Source organism: Zalophus californianus, chromosome 2, assembly GCF_009762305.2.
Source record: "Zalophus californianus isolate mZalCal1 chromosome 2, mZalCal1.pri.v2, whole genome shotgun sequence".
NCBI lineage: Eukaryota > Metazoa > Chordata > Mammalia > Carnivora > Otariidae > Zalophus > Zalophus californianus.
Genome location: NC_045596.1, coordinates 71,982,167 through 72,001,508, shown reverse-complemented (window position 1 = coordinate 72,001,508; position 19,342 = coordinate 71,982,167). Strand labels below are relative to the sequence as shown.

General features: G+C 42.3%; 1 protein-coding gene across 8 annotated transcripts in view; it reads left to right on the top strand.

Annotated features, from left to right (window-relative positions):
• FAM13A (family with sequence similarity 13 member A) overlaps positions 1-18,938 on the top strand; it is a 369,758-nt gene extending 350,820 nt beyond the window's left edge. For 6 of the 8 annotated variants that reach the window (XM_027600469.2, XM_027600471.2, XM_027600468.2 and 3 more), the window contains 5 exons: positions 4,071-4,166; positions 6,037-6,120; positions 11,125-11,321; positions 11,905-12,006; positions 14,336-18,938. In XM_027600469.2, the coding sequence (XP_027456270.1) occupies positions 4,071-4,166; positions 6,037-6,120; positions 11,125-11,321; positions 11,905-12,006; positions 14,336-14,462 (606 nt within the window). In that variant the 3' untranslated portion in view covers positions 14,463-18,938. The remainder of the gene's footprint in view (positions 1-4,070; positions 4,167-6,036; positions 6,121-11,124; positions 11,322-11,904; positions 12,007-14,335) is intronic. The other 2 variants (XM_027600470.2, XM_027600467.2) reach the window with 1 other exon arrangement.
• Positions 18,939-19,342: the final 404 nt, after the last annotated feature.

Genomic DNA, 19,342 nt, shown 5'->3' with positions numbered 1-19,342 from the left:
TCATGATGCTCAGCATGGAGTCTGCTTGAGATTCTGTCTCTCCCTCTCTCCCTTCCCCCACTCATGTGTTCTAGATAGATAGATAGATAGATAGATAGATAGATAGATAGATAGATGATAGATAAAATCTTTTTTTTTTTTTTAAAGCAAAGACAGAATGGGAGGTGCTGCCTTCGCCCTTTAGATGTTAGCATCTAGGTTTTTATGTTGTTCTGACTTGTGTGCAAAAATACATCTTAGTAATAAGCCTCTTCCCACACATTGGAAAACCATTCAGAGCTACCACCTGAATGAAAATTTAGTAAAGGTTTGAGGCAAGAGGAGTGAAAGTGGAATAGAAAATACAATGTATTACATGCTTGGCCTAAGGTCATTTCCAAGCAACTATAGATCATAAAGATTTTCTAATATTAATTTTGCAGTTTACCAATCAGGAAATCGAGGCTCAGAGAATTTTACTGGCTCATTCAAAGGCCTGTTTTCCATCAATAACAGAATCTCCGAGCAGCCAATGACTCAAGAATAAGAGACAGCAACTTCCAAACAGTTTTCCCATGGTCCATTTAATATCAGCTCACCCTTTTTTTTTTTTTAACAGTTCAGCCAAGACGCTGCTTTGTTTATGGAACTATTGGTTAGATTTTGGCTCTACTAACAAATCCAGTTCTGATAATTGCATGTGATGTGGTTTTATGATGAGTGAAAGTTGTATCAACTTTTAGTATCACCAAGCCTTTGCTTCAGATATATATCATGAAAATAATTATGGTGTAAATCAAGTAGTGTTAATTCTTTCCCACCCTTCAGACTTAAAGATCTTTAATATTTCTGGTGTTTAGACACTTCTATCAAATGCCAGTGTTAACTTTGGTGGAATTATGATGGGCTTAGCTCTCCAGAGTCAGAAACTGGACTTTATCAAATCACTCACAGGTGATTAGTTCCTGAGGATCATCAATTTAAAACATGAGCAATTCGTAGAAAATCTAAATATCAGTGTCATAAGCCAAATAATTAAACCAAGGATCCTCTTCATCTGCTCCAACTAGAAAATTTGAACAAAGAATTAGAGAGGAAACTGGCTTCTGTCAAATTTGCCACATCTGGCTGGTTTTACTAGCAAAGTCTCCTTCTAAAATTCAGACTCTCCTTCTACAATCCAAAAATGTTTCTGCCAAGCAACAAATAATAGGATGCGAGTCCACAATGGGGAAATGCTAGCTCCTCATTATTTTTATTTTTCGTATGTCTTTTGGTCACTAAACTATCAGTTGTTTATCTTGCACAATAATATCACCACATGTCATGTGTTGACAATTAGGATGTGCCTTAACCTCATCTGCAACACATTTAATGGATACATCTTGTATTTAAAAAGGTTTTCCATGTGTTCCCGTCCTAAATAGGACTCGTTTCACACGTGCAATTGTACAAGTCACTCCATTTCTACTCCTCAGACTTACCTGCGGCTGTTGAACTCTTGTTGAAGTATAACCTAAATACAGAAAGAAGCGCAAATTGTAAATATGTATCTTGATGCATTTTCACAAAGTAAACGAGTCCAGGTAATTAGCATCCAGACCAAGAAATAAATGTGGCCAGTCCTCCAGAAGCCCTGCTCCTTGTCCCCTTCCAGTCAATACCATGACCTCCACTCCATGAAGGAAAACCACTATCTTGACTCTAAAGCTGTAAATTCTCTTTGCTTATTTCTGAACTTATGTAAGTGGAATCTTATAGTACATATTCTGTAGTATCTGGCTTATTTTACTTGGCTGTCTTTTTGTGAGATTAATTTATGGTGTTGCCTATAGCTGTGGCCCATCCATCCTCATTACTGTGCAGTATTCAGTTTGGGCAACATACCCATTCTGTTGCTGGGCATATGAGTGGTTTCCAGTTTATGGTTAAAAGTAGTGCTGCTGTGAACATTATTCGGTGTGTCTTTTGGTGAGCTAGCGGCCATACTTGGTTGTTGTTGTTTTTTATACTTAAGAGTGGAACTGAGGAATCACATGCTCAGCTTTAGTTGGACAACTGCCAAATTGTTGTCCAGAGTGTTCCACAAGCAGCAGTGAAAGAGAGTTCTAGTTCTTCAGCATTCTTGCTGACGCTTGACACGATCTGTTGTCTCATGTTAGCCTTTGCAGTAGGCGTGTCTAGTAGTAACACCTATGGTTTGATCCTCAGTCTTTCTGACATAAAATAATTCCTGTGTTCCCTTTCATTTTGGACAGTCATCTTCTATGAAATACCAGTTTTAAAACTCCTTTTGAGATGGTAGCTAGCCATAGGAAAATGCCATCTGCCTTTCAATATTGTGATATTCGGAAGAAATAGAAAAGATTATTATTATTGCTGTTCGTAGAAAATAAGTCCACAAGATGTTTCTGTATAATGGCAGTATCCTTCCTGGCACGTGAAGTTTGTCCAAAGATCACTTATTGTTGAGCACTTGGAGAAAGGCAAATATAAAAGGTTACAAAGGAATAACCCATTCGTGCATAACCCACAATTGTCTGCAAAGTTGAAGGCCCAACAGGCCCATAATACCATTTGCCCTTCCTTACGTCTGTAACTCTTGCCTTATGTGCCCAGTGGAAATAAAGTGCAGAAGACAAACCGCAAACTTGAAACAAAGACTCTTCATCTCTTTTGGCATTTAAGTAAAGAAGGGAAATGCATGCATACCTATACCCTTGGCGTACATATTTATGTTTGAAATATCCTCTCCACAGATACTATGGAATGTTTCCATTATGTCAGGCACATTTTGAAATAGTTTCCAGGGATACAAAAACACATACTCCTGCTCTCAAGGAGCTTACAGTCTTGAAGAGGAGACAGATGTGCCAACAAATAGTTACTATAGAGTATAAAACGTGTCATCTACTGGGGCTGCTATAACAAAATACCATACACAAGAGCCTTTATAAACAACAGACATTTATTTGTCACAGTTCTGGAGGCTGGGAAGTCCAAGATCAAGGCACTGATGGATTCAGTGTCTGATGAGGGCCCTTTCCTGGTTCCCAGACAGCCATATTCTTACTGTCCTCACATGGCAGAAGGGGCCAGGGAGCTCTCTGGGGTCTCTTCTATAAGGGCACTACTCCTGTTCATGAGGGCTCCACCCCCGTGACCTAATCACCTCCCAAAGCCCCCACTGCCTGATAACATCACATGGGGGACCAGGTCGGAGGGGACTCGCACATTCCGTCGCCAGCAAAGCATGTGTGAAGTTACGCAGTATACACAGGTTGCAGTAGGTGACACAGAGGTGTGTGAGCAGGTTTCTCAGAGTGGGGGATGTTGGAAGAAGCCTGTACGGGAGGAGGTGGCTCATGATCTGGCATCTTCCAAACCAAGGAGCAGAGAGGAGGCCATTCTAGGGCATACGGAACTAGGCAAAGAGGTATGAGACAACCTGGTTTATCTCTGGAGCTTGAGGTATGACAGGAAGGAGAAGAGGCAGCAGATGGTGAAGGGCTTTTAGTACAATCCCAGGGAGTTGGGCCTGATTCCTCCCCACTGCCTGTAGACGCAGTCCTTTATACGTCTGTGAGCATCCTGCCAGATTTTAAAGCACTGGACATGAGTCCGTCCATGCACTCTATCAGCAGATGTTTCTCGAAAACCTACTGTTTGCCAGAATCTTGTCCTTAAAAACAAAACAATTTCATGGGGGAGAAAGACTTGTTAAAAAAAAAAAAAAAAAATCTGATTACAGAGCCGCACAGTATTATCACAGAAATACATGCTTTCTTCTCTCCTGGATCTGGAAAATAGGAAATCACTTTGGATAGTTTTAAACAGGGAAGCAGTCATGGTCATAGCTTTGATTTAGGAAAAGCAATACTGCTGATGGAGTGATTCCCCAAGATCTGCCGTTGAAGTAGATATTTTAAACATTCACTGACTAACTACTACTATCAGCTTAAATAAGTTTTGCAAGAATGGCAAGAGTGGAGTTGAATCATCTGTATTTCCTCCAGGCCCAGAGCATGCTTGAGCAGCTGATAGCGGGACTACCAGAGGCAGCTTCTTAGCTCTGATGCTCTTGTTTTCAGGTGACCAAGAATGAACGTCAGGTAATGAAGCCACTGTATGACAGATACCGGCTGGTCAAGCAGATCCTGTCCCGAGCCAACACCATACCCATCATCGTGAGTACAGCGCCTTTCTGTGGTTGACTGCCTGTGGGATGGGCCCTGGCTCTATTGACAGAGCCCCGCCCTGCCTTCTCACTGAAGAGTAGTCTGTAATGGTTGAAGCTGTCAGGAATCTATGGCTCATAAGCTTGGGGAATGAAGAATGTATCAAAGACTTCTGAGACTACAGTTGCCCCAAATAAGCAAATCTGAAGCAGCTAGAGTTTTGTTTTCTTTTGAGCAACGTGCTTTGACGTATCCGCCCCTCTGTCTTGTGCTGGGCTCACTGACCCACCCTCTCCTCAGAGACCAAGCACCAGCACCCTGGGGCTGTGTTTTCTCCAGGCCCCTCCAGGCCAGAGGCCCGTCCGGTCCCAAGTTCTCTCTCTCCCTCCAAGAGACGGATAGCCCCGGTGGGAATCCTATCCAGGAAGAGATCCTCTGAGGAGCTCCAGAGAGCCGCCTCTTTTTGAAGGCTATCGAGAAGCTAAGGTGGAAGGAAAGGGAGGGAGGCTGGTCCCTGTGGGGCTGCTCTCAGTGGCCACCGTCATCTGACTAACACATAGCTGCTTCTGGCCTCTGAATTTTGATTTTGTCCAGAGTAGGGACCAGCAGCTTGCCTTCAGGCACTGGCCAACTTGCCCTCCCCCCGTATTCCAGTATTTCCTCCCAGCTTGTGAGTGAGCCTTACTGCCCTGTCACCACCTCCTGGGGGAGCCTTTGCCTCTGGCCCAGTGCTGTTCTCTCTGGGAGCGTTGGGGGCTTTCTCTGCTGACTTTTAAACTTTCTAATAAGCAGACACAGCCTTGCTTTTATGTTGTTATTAAGATGCATGTCATCTTAGCTGCTGCTCTTCGGTTCCTGCTTTAAATCTCGTTTTTTTCTTTCTTTTTTTTTTTTTTTTTTTTTTTTAAGATTTTCTTTTTGGGATGCCTGGGTGGCTCAGTCAGTTAAGCATCTGCCTTCGGCTCAGGGTCATGATCCCGGGGTCCTGGGATCGAGCCCCGCGTCAGGTTCCCTGCTCAGCAGGGAGTCTGCTTCTCCCTCTCCCTCTGCAGCTCCCTCTGCTGTCCCCCTGCTTGTGCTCTCTCACTCTCTCAAATAAATAGATAAAATCTTAAAAAAAAAAAAAAAGATTTTCTTTTTAAGCAATCTCTACACCTAACATGGGGCTCAAACTCACAACCCAGAGATCAAGAGCTGCATGCTCCAACGACGGAGCCAGCCAGGCGCCCCTCCTTGTTTATTTCTAAAATATGATCTTTGTATTTCTTTTAACAGTGTATCTGTCCCTCAGAATGAGGGAGGTTCCAAACTTCAGGCAGGTGTGTTAGAAGAAAGCAACTTCTCTAGAAATTTTTTGCAGAATAAATTAGTAAACTAACCAAGGAAAGGATTCAGTCTAAGCAATCCTTTCCTTCTCCAGTTACGAGCTCCGAGTGCCGCTCAACAAGTGTTCCTAAATAAGGAGAGTGTACAGCAGGGAGGCCACGCAACCTCTGAATCTCCTGAGGAGCTTATGGTGTTATGCTTGAGTTTTCTCACGGTTCCCGGGTTCTCGTTCTGCTGTCATCGGTGGGGCGGGGGGGGGGGGGGGCAGGCCAGTGCCTCTCCTCGGGCTCCTTCTGCGCTCGGTTGGCATGTTCATGTGCTGTTCTTGCTCTCCTGCGGCCTCCTTGGCTTGGGGCTGTGGGCTCTGGAGTGAAGCAGCACCTTGGACGAGAACTTTGGTTGCCCCTGGTTTTCCTGGGAGTGTTTGGCGGGGAAGGGCTAAGGTATATAGTTCAAAGTCAGTGATGGATCCTAGGGCATTGGAGGAGGCAGAGGCCTGGAGGGCAGGGGAGAGGGGTTCGCCATGTAACCATCTTGTCCACACCTGTCGCAGGGATCCCCCTCCAGCAAGCGGAGAAGCCCTTTGCTGCAGCCAATTATCGAGGGCGAAACTGCTTCCTTCTTCAAGGAGATAAAGGTGAAGACCTCCCGCCGCTAACCTCTCCCAAATTGGCTTCCATTCTCTCCCAGCCTCCCCTCCTCCTGTGGATGCAGGCGGGGCGGGGGGCCCTCTGGGGCCCAGGTGCTGGTTTCCCATGCTGTGCCCTCAAAATCATCAGCTGCTCCTAACCAACCACCAACGGTCCCCTCTTACTGATGTGAGGGCCAAGCCGATCTCCTCGGTTTCATCTCATTCCCCTGCTTTTTTGTGACTTCTTGTTGTTTGTTTTGTTTTCATTTTGCTTTCAGGGATTTGGGCGAGGGCGGATGGTGTTCACAATATTTTTTTGTTTTGTTTTCCTCTTCATATTTTTTTTGTTTGTTTCACTTTTCATATTTCTGGGAAAGCCCTAAGCCTGGGGTGGTCATTTATCTACTGTAGTTAGGAATGGTATCGCAGAACACAAGGGCCTCATTCCCACAAGGGACACCGGTTGGGGACTGTTCCATTGTCCTGCCTGGTCCTCATCATTGTGACTGGTCTTCGATCTTATTTATTCTTGTCCTTTCCTTGGTTCTTAGGGGCCTTCAATATTTCATATACCTAATTTTAAGGTATTAGGCAATGATTACACTCACTGTTCGTATTATTTTACCTAGAACTTGTTTTATAAAAATGCTCTAGACATAACAATTAGGCAAATATGCTCTATTATATTTTAAAAATTGGAGCTATTTTCTTATAATAAGACTGGATGTTGATGAAAGAAGACAAATTTTGGCTGGTAATTCCACACGAGAATGAAGTCACCGTAATTGAAGAAATTTGGGCAATTGTGTGTATTGAAAATGAGCATTTCTCTTAGAAGCATGCAATAGAACTGTTACTAGATAAAAATGTGTTCTTTAACACATCCAAAATATGACAATAAATAATTGCCTTATTAAACGAATGGAAGATATATTTAATGATGCACTTTTTAAAAGAGGGCATTCTTCCAAATCTTGTTCGGCTCAGTTTATTTTTTTCACAAGTATATTTTGGCCAGGGCTCTTCTTCTGGCTCACGTGGTGGTCAGAATTTCAGATAATTTTGCAATGCTTACATTGCTTTTGTAAACAGTGTTGTCTTTTAGTTCATTTTGTTCCAACTGGCCGGGCTTATTAGCATGTGTTTGGACTGTACTAATTCTTGGCAATTCTGATACAATTTAGAACTTGATGTGGGTACAGATCAGAAGATTGTATCAAGGTGGTTTCCTTAAAAGCCACCCCTGGTTTTAAATGCTTATGGTAGGATGGGTGCCTGGGTGGCTCCGTTGGTTAAGTGACTGCCTTCAGCTCAGGTCATGATCCTGGAGTCCTGGGATCGAGTCCCGCATCGGGCTCCCTGCTCGGCAGGGAGTCTGCTTCTCCCTCTGACCCTCCCCCCTCTCATGTGCTCTTTCTCTCTCATTCTTTCTCTCAAATAAATAAATAAAATCTTTAGAAATAAATGCTTATGGTAGGAAACCAGCTGTGTGTGAAATAGAACCAGCTCAGGTTCTGAAGCCCTAGATCTTCCAGCCCCCAAATCCTAGAGATAGTCTAGTCAATTCTCCTATCCAACATAAGAATTTCCTTTAAAACATACCTGACAGAATAGACACACTATCCCTAAGAAGTGATTCTATCCTCAAGCTTGAAAAGTTTATGGCAATGGAGAAGGTCATTCATTCCATGGGCTAAGCATCAATAGGAACTAAAAACTTATATTACTAGTTTTATCATTATCATTATGAGAATACTAAGAGACAATAATAATTACATAATATGCAGTTTCAGAATGTATAAGTTTGATAAGTATAAAGATAATTTAAAATTACAATATTCGTAGTTATTACTAATGTATTGCTTTCTACATAATAGGCTTAGTGTTGCCTCTTGGAACAACATGGAGTGAGCGTAACTGCTGCTTCCTTGAGAGCCCTTCATACCTTACAGTCACCTGCCCTGTCCACTCTCACCCACAGCCTGTGGAAGTTTGTTCTCCGGGTTCTTCTTCCTATTCCTCATGCGATATTGGTCCCAGACCAGTGCAGCCTCATGGTTCTGCTCTAATCACACCAGTCTATCTATATCCCTCTGATACACTGATACCCAGAGAGGACTTCACCAGCAAGGTAGATAGTGGACCAAGGACTGGTCCTGATCTTTATCTGGACGACCAGGGCCCTTTGTTCAACAAGTCTGTGCCTACGTGACTGTCTCTGTGTTGTGAGTTCACTCTTCTCTTCTAGGGCAGCACACGTCCAGCTTCCACACTGTAGACATCTTGGGCCAAACAGCTTGCTGTCGTTGGGGGCTCTAGATGCCAGTTGTGCCCGACAACCACCCCTTCCCAGCTGTGGTGACCAAACCTGTCTCCGGACCTTGCCAAAGGTCTGCTAGGGTCAGCATCGCCCCGGGTGAGAACCACTCCCCATGGCCCCATGTCACTGCTGACTGATGCAACCCCTCACTTCCCTTTCCGTGGATTGCTTGTCATCTATGTCCAACTATTTTTTCTAACCTAAATTGTAGGACCTGGAATTTTTTGTCACACTTCTATTCCAGCCCCATGAAACTGATGAAATCTAGATTTTTGTATTCCAACATAACAAATATCCGTACCTACTTTGCATGATCTATGCATTTTGTGAATATGCCTTTTGTGTCTTTTATCCAAGTGATCGATAAATATTGAGTAAGACTGGGTCAGGTAAAGAACCTGCTATAGACTTCCCTTCAGATTCACATCACTATTGCATCACCACCCCGCACAGATTTTCACAATCAGCTTTCTTTTCTTTTGTTTGTTTGAAGATTTTATTTTTTAAGTAATCTCTACATCGAACATGGGGCTTGAACTCAAAACTCCGAGACCAAGAGTCACATGTTCCAACTAAGACAGCCAGGCGCTCCATCAGCTTCCTTTCATAGATCAGCTCCCCTCATTAATTGTTGAAATCCAGATATTATGCCAATCCTATCAAAAAAGGAAAAATGGTTTGTTTCCATCATTTGTTTTAAGAGAGCCATTGTTAGTCACTGTTGATCGTGGACTCTTTTTCAATTGTTCATATATTATCTATGTGTTCATTCCTTCGAGAATCTACCCAATATCCACAACAACTTGATGGTCATATAATTTGAAGATATAGTTTATCATTTCTTTTTTTTTTTCTATGACTTTTTACCACTTGCTGAGAATAGTTTTGTTTAGCCTCATCTTTAAATACATTGAGTTGTCACTGTGGACAAGACACATTCTCACATTTTTAAGTTCCCTTAAGACCTTGGGATGTAACTGATTAGGCCTAGACACCTGACTTTATTTCTTCTCTGTCTTGGGCTGTAATACTCTCTTCTAGTAATCTGTATTTTTCTTTTAAAACTCGATTACTGGACTGTTTGACAGACGTTAATTAAGCACCTACTATATGCAGGCGTTGGCTGAGCTCTGGGAACAACAGTGAACAGATAGGCCCAAATCCCTGCCTCCACGGAGTTTATGGTCAGATGGTTCTACCGGTCTTCCTCATCCGGGGGGGTGGCGGCAGGAATCGGGGGGCAGAAGGTTGATCTGGAGCGTTTCTCAGGTACATACCTCATCTCAAGCAATCCTTCTAAAAACTACAGAGGGTGGGAATTGTTACTTCCTTTTACCAAAAAAAAAAAAAGAGAGAAACTTCTAAATTACTAATTTAAAAGTCACTTTTATTCTATACATTTAAAAATGTCTTTAATAATTTCAGTTTTTAAAAATTAACCATGAGGCATTTATTCCAAGCAAAGAGACGGAAGATCTGAAGTCACAGCAGAGAGAATCTGGAAAAGCCACCTAGTTTTTACCAATTTTGTCTTTGTGCCTTCAGAGCAGTACTTTCATCATAGTTTTGTACTGGTCCTTTGTTTTGTTTTGCTTTGCCTGCTTGTTTATTTGTTTATCCACATTATTTCTCATCAGAGGCCATTATAAACATCATTATAAACATAGCAAACTTTATGGTAAGAAAACCCCCTGCAGGCAGTTTGCATACTTGTACCTTGACCACCAGTGGTGCCTGCACCTGCCTCCTGAGACTAATGTGTTGCCGCCTTGGCACTGGAGGCACTTCAACTGATATTACACTTGCTGTTGTTCATGTAGCTGTGCTCCGAACCACTTTTTAAATTTTTCAGTTATTAGGAGATTCTTGTCTGGTCTGACTGTACATCTTGGCAGTAAATTGCTTCTTTTAAAATCTTCCATTCAGACTGGTATGATTTCATCCTTAGACTTAAATTGGCACTAAGGAACTCTAATTTGGCTTCATTGTTTTTCTAATTGCATTGGCAAGACAGAAAATATCATGCTTTTCTTAGAATCTTGGATGCTGAAAAATACAGCCGTGGCCCTTGGAAGTTCCTTGAAAAAAACTTAAAAGAGTGTTAGGATTCCAATCATGGGAACATAAATGTTTTGATCCTCTCAAAACTTTCCTAAAATTCTGTGCATCGGGAACCACAAAATATTTTATAATCAAAACTCTTAAATAGAAAGGCTGTATTGTTCAATTTCTGAAGGTGTTGACAGCTTAATAAAAAATACTTTCCGAGGTCCACAACTAATGGAGTCCCTAAAGTGCTGATGGCTGGTGGTGGATTTTGTTATGTGTTATTCCAGAGCTGGGAATTTTGAGACTCTTTTGGGATTCAGTTGATTTTGGGTATAAATTATAATGGTGGTTCCGTCATACCTTCAGTTTTGACAATTGTTCATTGTGCTGTACATTAACTTTTTTATAGTGTTATGGGTTTTGCCCCTACTGAGTAGCTGTGTTTAATGTTGGTGTTATTTACTGTGTTCATATAGATATTCAATTAGATATCGATATAATATACATATGTGTTGCTAAGTGTAGATACAGAAGAAATCATATGGTGTGTGGATAACTAAGTGACCGTTACCTGCCACTTACAATGTAAGAGTGCCAGGAAAAGTAACTGGGTTTGTATCGGGGTTGCTGTGCCTCTCCAGGAAGAAGATGAGGGTTCAGAGGACGATAGCAACATGAAGCCGGACTTCACGGTCACTCTGAAGACCGATTTCAGTGCCCGCTGCTTCCTGGACCAATTTGAAGATGATGCTGATGGGTTTATTTCCCCAATGGATGATAAAATACCGTCAAAATGCAGCCAGGACACCGGGCTCTCCAACCTCCATGCCGCTTCAATGTAGGTCATTTCGGCGGCGGTGTTGAAATGTTTTGGTGAAAATACCGTTCTTAAATATTTTAGCCTTTCTATTTAAATAAGTTGTCTGGCAGAACACCGGTGACTTAGCTGGGGGACATCCGTGGGGATAGAACAGTGACCTTTTTTTTGGCTTCTGGCTCCGTGTTTTATATTCTCCATCCCGTTGCTGGAGGGACCACGTGAGATCTCACAGGAACAGCCAGGGCTCTACAATGGCGCTGAGTGGTTCTGTACTCCACAGCGCTTCATTTGACACGTACCAAGCTCCAAAGTCCCCTTTCTTTCAAAGCAAAATACGATAAAGTGCCATGGGATTCTACAAGCCCTAAGGATTCATAAGTAGCAGGCACTTTGCGGGAGCCTGGGGAGCTGTACCCCTCGTCGGGATGGTTGGCATTCAGAGGATGGAAAACCTCCATTTCTGCTGTCCCTCAGCTCCCTCAACAGCTATTACATTTACACGCTGCCCCCTGTCTCCACAACCCTGTCGAGTTGCACATTCATTGTATTTATAACAATTAGATTTAACCCAATTTTCTTAAAATTTGTCTGCCCTTCTCAGACCAGAACTCTTGGAACACCTTCAGGAAATGAGAGAAGAAAAGAAAAGGATTCGAAAGAAACTGCGTGATTTTGAAGACAATTTTTTCAGACAAAATGGAAGGTAGCGCCTGTTTTCCTTGCCCTACCTCCTGCCCCCTCCACACACACACCCCTCTTTTTTTCCTATCAGATCTCTGCGGTGCCTCCCAAGTGGGAAGCCCTCTGCATCCTGCCTGTAGCCTAGTCCCTTGGAGGTTCACTGTGGGATGGGGAGGTTTGTGTGGTCCTTCAGCAAGAAAGGTTCCTGGGATAGTCTCCGAGACTGATGTAAATTCAGCTAACATTTATACAACTAACCTGTCACCTCAAATTCTAATCTCAAATGAGCAGCTTGAAGCTACGTTTCCAGCTGATAGCACTGCGTTTTGGTTTTGGTTTGGGGTGGGGGAGTTGTCTTAATAGGCCAGAGGGAGAAATAAGGAAAGGGCAACTTTAAATCTTGGTGTTTTTAGGCTTATTTTAAAAGCAAAGGTGATCGTTGTCAAGTTTGAATGAAAAATGTGCAAGAAGCAGTAAGTCCACACGATTGACAGGGTGCCTTTCTTGAGTGAGTTTCAAGACAGGAGGTAATCAGCCTCATAGAATATCATGCTAAGGAACAGCAGGCATCCCCTGTTTGCTGGGGACCGCACACAGTTCATACCAGTTTGCAGCATGAGCCAAGGGCAAGACAGGGAAGAGATGTGCATCTCTTAAGTTGGAGTTGAGTTTTAACACTTCAAAATAATTTTATTTTAATCCAAATTATTTAAATGGTGTAAATATAGTTTCTCTTTAAAAGATCCCCTTTTCATACTTCTCAAAAGTATTGGGAAATAAAAGCCCCATAAACATTAACTTTAGCATTTAAAATGTGTTGTGTTCCAGTTTATTTCAATTATTATATAAATTTATTTTTTAGCATCCCTAATTTGGATCTGTCTTACAGTGACTTTCTTAAGATTTATGAATTTTTATACCTACATATTTGCTTTTCTTTCTCCATGCATTGTAGGCTATTTAGAAAATATCAATAGGCAGACAAAAGAAATAATACGCAAAATAAGAATAATAAAGACAAAACAGGATTATTGTCTGTTCCAGTCCATTCTTCTTTCTAAACATATTCTTGGTTTGTCTATCTTTTTTCTGTATAATTGTAGTCACTTGATGCACAGATATCTTGTACATGAGGAACTATATAAAATGATGTAAACTTCACAAGTTTTAAGAAAGGATATCTTATGGGAATTTATAATCATCATGCAAGGTTGGGTTTTTTGGGTTTTTTTTAAGTTTTTATTTAAGTAATCTCTACACCCAACATGGGGCTCAAACTCACGACCCCAAGATTAAGAGTCACATGCTCTTCCGACTGAGTCAGCCAGGTGCCTCATCATACAAGTTTAAAACTCTGACTTCAGACATCACTAAATCTGGTCCCCTTATTTCGTATCTGAGGAGAGTGAAGTCCCTTGAAGAGCAAGGTGAGGGCAACTATCAGATTGCTTTTCCCTTCACGACCCTGCACTGAGAAGCCATCTAGCACCCTTTACTTGAACAAGGCAAGGGCATGAATAAAATCTGTTTTTTAGTTCATTGAACAAAATTAAATAAGCCCCATGCTATCCCCTTTCCTATATTTTCTCTTTAATAAAAAGAAAAGGAAGCCTGGTATTTGCATGTTTGACATGCGCATTTCAAAGTGAAATGAGAAGCAGGACTGCACTGCACAGTGGTTGAGAATGTAGACAGTAACACCATTTCATCATGTCCTCGTGAGGGTTATACCAGGCCGTGGGGACAGAGTTCTTAGCACAGTGCTTGACCTGTAATAAGCCCTCGATTAATACTTGCACATATAAAAAGTATGCATATAAAATGACTCAGTAAACTATAAAGGCCTATTAGTATTATGTGATCCAATTGCTGAATTCCAAGACTAATTTTATAGTAAGTAGGATATTAACTCTCTGTTTTTTTAAACCTATAAATTATGGGTATGCCAATTGCTAATTAGAAACTTAATGGTTCATTAGATGAAATATATAAAAGTGAAAATGCATTAAGAGTAAATAAAGGATTTCAGTCTATGGAGACTCTTAATGTGCATTCATACATACCAGCAGCAGGGAGAAAAAACTTCTACAGTTTTTAGTCCTTCATACCATTCTACAGGATGCCAGATTAACTCTAAAAATTCAGTTTCATGGTGGCTTCTGGGGGAAGAGATCTTTCACTGCTTGTCTAAACCCAGCTTCAGTCTTGATACCAAGTGACACTTGGGAACACCAATTCTACAGGTTGATAAACTGCAGAGTTTCTACATGATGATAATTCACCTGATGAACAGTATCATCTAGGAGAGACAGCCAATGATCCTCAGCCCCCTTTCCCTTTGTTTCCAACAGAAATGTCCAGAAGGAAGACCGCACTCCCATGGCTGAAGAATACAACGAATATAAGCACATAAAGGCAAAACTAAGGCTCTTGGAGGTGCTCATCAGCAAGAGAGACACTGATTCCAAGTCCATGTGAGGGGGGCAGCCCCAGCCCGAACAGAGGGGGCTGCTGAAGGTGCAGGCTGAACTTACCACCTGTCTCCCCTAGTAAAGAGCAGCTCTGCACAAAGTGGAAGGCAGCATTGGAGGTGGACCTGCAAAGCATGTAGCCCTTCTGCCTCCAGGCCTTTGGGATCCGCTCCAGTTTCCATCGCCGGCCTCAGAAACTGCCTGGATGGAAGAGGGCAACCTGCTTTGATTTAAGAATTTTGTAAGGGGAAGTCAAGATCCCGCAGGCACACGTAGACCCTAGGGGAAGCTTCACTAACGCTGGCGGTGATGAATCACTACGTGGAGACACACTCATCTACAGAGAATATACACTGTTCTTCCCTGGATGACTGAGAAACCTGTCTAACTGGGATACAACCCAGCTCAGGACTTCCCTCTGGAGAGCGAACTTGCTATGCAGGTCCAAGTTCTCTTGGCACCCAGTAAAATGGGAACGTGTGCCGGAGCCCTGTTTGCTGCCTTGGCCATTCTCGTGACCTTTCCCCGCTCGCGTGAATTGTCCCCCTTCAGTTCTCAGGTAGACGGAAGCCGCGTCGGCCCAGCACGGCGGCGCGATCACCTGTTTGTTGGTGTGTTGCTTCAAGACTTCCTCGGCTGACGAAGAATTTTGATTCTTGACCAGGACTGGATCATCTGCAGAGGACAGAGGGAATATAGTTATATTCGTGCTGATTTTTAAATCAGACAACAGGGTGAAGAGCCTGGAAAATTCCTTCCTGAACATGGATTGCACTTGATCAGTCTCAGATTTTCGCAAGACCAGTATGCTATGGCGTCCTGTATGGGGCTTGGTTTCACTTTGGCTCTAGCCAAACATAAAGGATCTTGCTTAATTCTTAGCTTAAGTGTTGAGGATCATGAGAGAGAGAGAGAGAGAGAGAGAGAGCCTGTGTTCTAAGCCTTCTGAGTACTTACCAGAGTTTAAAAAAAATTTTTTTAAAGTAAACCTGCACTAAATCCCCTCACTGAGGGGTAACTGTAGCCCTCAGAACTCAGTCCAAGGTGGAATCTAAATCACACTGTTTCCAAGATCATGTATAAAGAGAAAAATAATGGTGTGGGGTCACTTAGGATTATAATTTTTTCAGAGACTGTGTTGCAAAGCTGTCTATATTAGACCTTTTGGGAAGACCAGGGAATTTAAAACACCAAATCATTCATCTCTTTACTGTGCTGATGTCCCCTTGTGATTTGCTGTTACTTTTTCACCTTCTGTGTCTACATCGAGGAAAGTGAACTCTGTTTCTGCCTGTCCGTCCAAGGCCTCTGTTGGCACTTTGTGGGGTGGAGCTTTGTGGGTTTGCGCTTTGTGGGATGCAGCTCAAGTGTCTGCACACCGGCCACCGACTGCCAAGAGAAAACATCTCAGCAGGCTCTGCCTTTTGAAGATCATGTCGCAGGATGAGCAGGAGAGCAAGGCTGCCCTCCCATAGGTTTTGAGAATTGCCTTCTTAAAGGGTACCATTTGGTTTGGTTTGATAAGAAGAGGAAAGAGAACATTAAACTCTACTGACCAGTTGCCAGTTTTGAAATGGGTTCTTGAGAAACTGGCCAGATTGGATTTCTAGCAGTGTTTTCCATTGCTGAAGTGAGGTAGAAGCTGTCAGTTGAAAATTGTTCTAAGTCAGGGGAAAAGAATACCTTTAAGTTTGCTCTTAAAAATAATCATATAGAAGCATGAGCTGTGTGTTGGAAGTCCCCTGTGTTAATCCACACATTTGAAGACGGTACGTAATCCTACAGATTTAAATGTACATGAGTATATAGTTTGGTATTCTTTGCTCTACTGTTTACATTGCAGATCACTATAATTTCGAGGAGTTATATTATAAATAAAATGAAGCACTTTAGGACGTTTTCTATTTTTGAAATCTGAACATGAATCATTCACATGACCAAAAATTGTATTTTTTAAAAGAAATACATGTCTAGTCTGTCCCTTTTGAGTATTCTCTTAAATAAGCTATAATATAAATCAAATCATTACCAGTTAACCTTTAAAGCACATCTGTTTAAGAGTATTGTTTTGAAAATACTAATATGCTACAGAATTTTAAAAGAAAAAATGCTATATAAATGAGGAGCTACTAAATGTTTGAAATCTGTTGTTTCTGCCAAAGGTAAATTAAGTAAAAGATTTATCCAGGACTCTCCATTCCAATTTGTATGATTGAATAAAAGAAAACACCAGGTTACAGTCAAATAAACTGCATATGGAATGTCGTGTTCTCCTTTGTAATTTCTCATCTATATTAACTTCACAGAATGGTGCCCCGATTAAGGGCGGAAAAGCCCTGTTTACACTCAATCCTATTTGAAGCCATGGCGGTAGGTTCCGGCTCTGCCAGAAATGCTGAGGCAAATTTGTTTCCACAGCAACCATTTCTGCAGCCCAGGGTCTTGGGGCCCTAGAGGCAGCATCTTAATTGGCTTCACACAGAATACTCTGGACTGGGGTTTTTCCTTTGCTCTCTTGGGAATGTGTGTGTGTTTATTAGCACACGCCAACAAAGTAAATGTCAGGGGTTATTTAATAACAATGATAAGTAAAGGTAAAGCATGAATAAACTTGATTGTATGACTGTAAGAATTAGAAATAGCAGAGGCTTGTAATTTTCACAAGCATTTGCTTTTTGTGTGTTCAGTCTGGAGTAAACATTGAAATAGATGTTTACGTTCAGTCGGTATGGTATCATTACTGCATTTCATTTCTGAATCATTCAGTTTGAATTTCGCTTTTCAGACATGTATGTGCAAGGTTTAGGAGAAGGGCCTGCTTAGAAGTTTTTCAGACAGCTGATCTGTCTTGTACCTGTAGAAGCAAGCTCACACCACCTCAGTGATCTCCCTGAATTCAGGGGAAATTTCAATGGAAGACCAAACCAAATTTCAAACTGGAGAACTGATTTTATTTAATTGCTAGCTATAATGCATCGAGAGCTAAAAATTAGATTTCTTCCCTCTAGTTGCCAGTTTGAAGTCAAAAGCTAATTATTCATTGCCTAGGCGGGGATCAGCCATGTCTCTATTTGTAATGTTAGTGTAATTTTTGCTACGTCTCCTTCTGATGCAATGCTTGCGTGGTGGCAGAAGAGGCTGTTGCAGGGTGCGCCTGCTCCCAGGTGTGGCATTTCTAGCCCGGGACAAATGTCGCAAGGCTGTGTTGAAATCATAAATATTGCACTGAGCTGTCCTGAGGCGAGCAGTTTTGGAGCCCCTGAGGGCTGAGCATTTGTGAATGTGGTTGAGCTTGGAATTCCTAATAAGGTGACTATTTAGGTTTATAAAAGGGGCCGCCGTGGTACCAATTACGTTCGTTCTTTCTGGAACTTCCTATTTTTCAGCAGACAGAACTGGGCCCAGTATACAGAACTGGTCAGATCTACAAGAAAAATCAGATTTCAGTTTGTTGATTAACTGTTTAAAAGAGATTCTTAATCTGATAGTGCAGCTGCCACTTTTCTTAACCTTACTACTTTTGATGGTATATTTACAGTCGAATGCCATAAACTGTCAATAGCCTTATGAAACATTGGCTGTAGTCTAAATTCTGTCTTGCATTCAAGAAGGATCTTCCCGACACACTGCTTCCTGGAGGGTTTTTTTCACCCCTCAGTGGGGAGAGGTGGTTTCTGCACCAAGACCAACACCTCCTTTATGTTCTTTTTCTGTATCCACTTGGGTACATCAATAGGGGGAGACAAAACCGTACTCAAGTGTGAAGCTCGTATGTGTGGCGGAACTCACAATGTGCTTTCTTTCCTTTTATTCCCTTCTATTTTTTCTCCACTTGACCCCAAAATGTACTGAAGAGTACATTTTGTCCTAAGACTAGCCAAACGTATTTTCAGATGTTTATTCAGATTATGCATCCTAACACTTCACATGGGCTGCGCGGCAAGCTCCTAACAAGAGTGACGTGTGTGGCAGGCGCGGCGTGGTGGCGCTGGCCAGTTGTGCCCCTGTGGGCATCTGCATTCCTCTCCTGTGATCCTTCATAATAGGAGTGTGGACATCAGCTGAGATCATTACAGATCGACACAAACGTGTGTGTAAAATGAAATATGTACATCTCCAAGTTCCTATGGCTGAGACGTTGCAGTTTTGTCTCCAGAGACTCTCATTCTGCCTGGAATCCACCCTGTTGTGCTCATGCGCATGGCTCGAGAAATCGAGAAATCAGTGTGGCAGATCCGCTTCTCAGTCTGAAAGCACCTATACGTACTGTCCTGAAAATCTCCAAGAGTAGATACAGTTTCAGTTAATATGGGCCCAGAACAATGTTTACATGACATGTAAGCAGAACACATTTGAAATTACAGTTGTCCTTTTTTAAAATGTAAACTGAATGAAAAATGTTGTGTACATTTCTGTACATGACTGACTGTATTTTGTATAAACGTAAATAAAATATTTTTAACTGTGAATGTTGGGAAATTTTTGACAGAGTCAGGACTGAGCTGCCTGTGGGATCTGACCTCTCCTTTAGGTAAGGAATCACTGCTGTTCCCTGAGCTCCCTAGCAGCCTCCTGAGGATTAAGTTTTTGTTATTCTGTCTCCAAAGAGGTCACTGGAGGGTGAAGCAAACTCATTACAGATTAGGCATGCCCATGGTTCTAGGTAGAAAAATGGGCTTGTGCTGTAGGCTCAGCGGCCTTAAAAAAAAAAAAAAAATGCTTGGGACGCCTGGGTGGCTCAGTTGTTAAGTGTCTGCCTTCGGCTCAGGTCATGATCTCAGGGTCCTGGGATCTCAAGCCCCGCATCGGGCTCCCTGCTCTGCAGGAAGCCTGTTTCTCCCTCTCCCACTCCCCCTGCTTGTGTTCCCTCTCTCGCTGTGTCTCTCT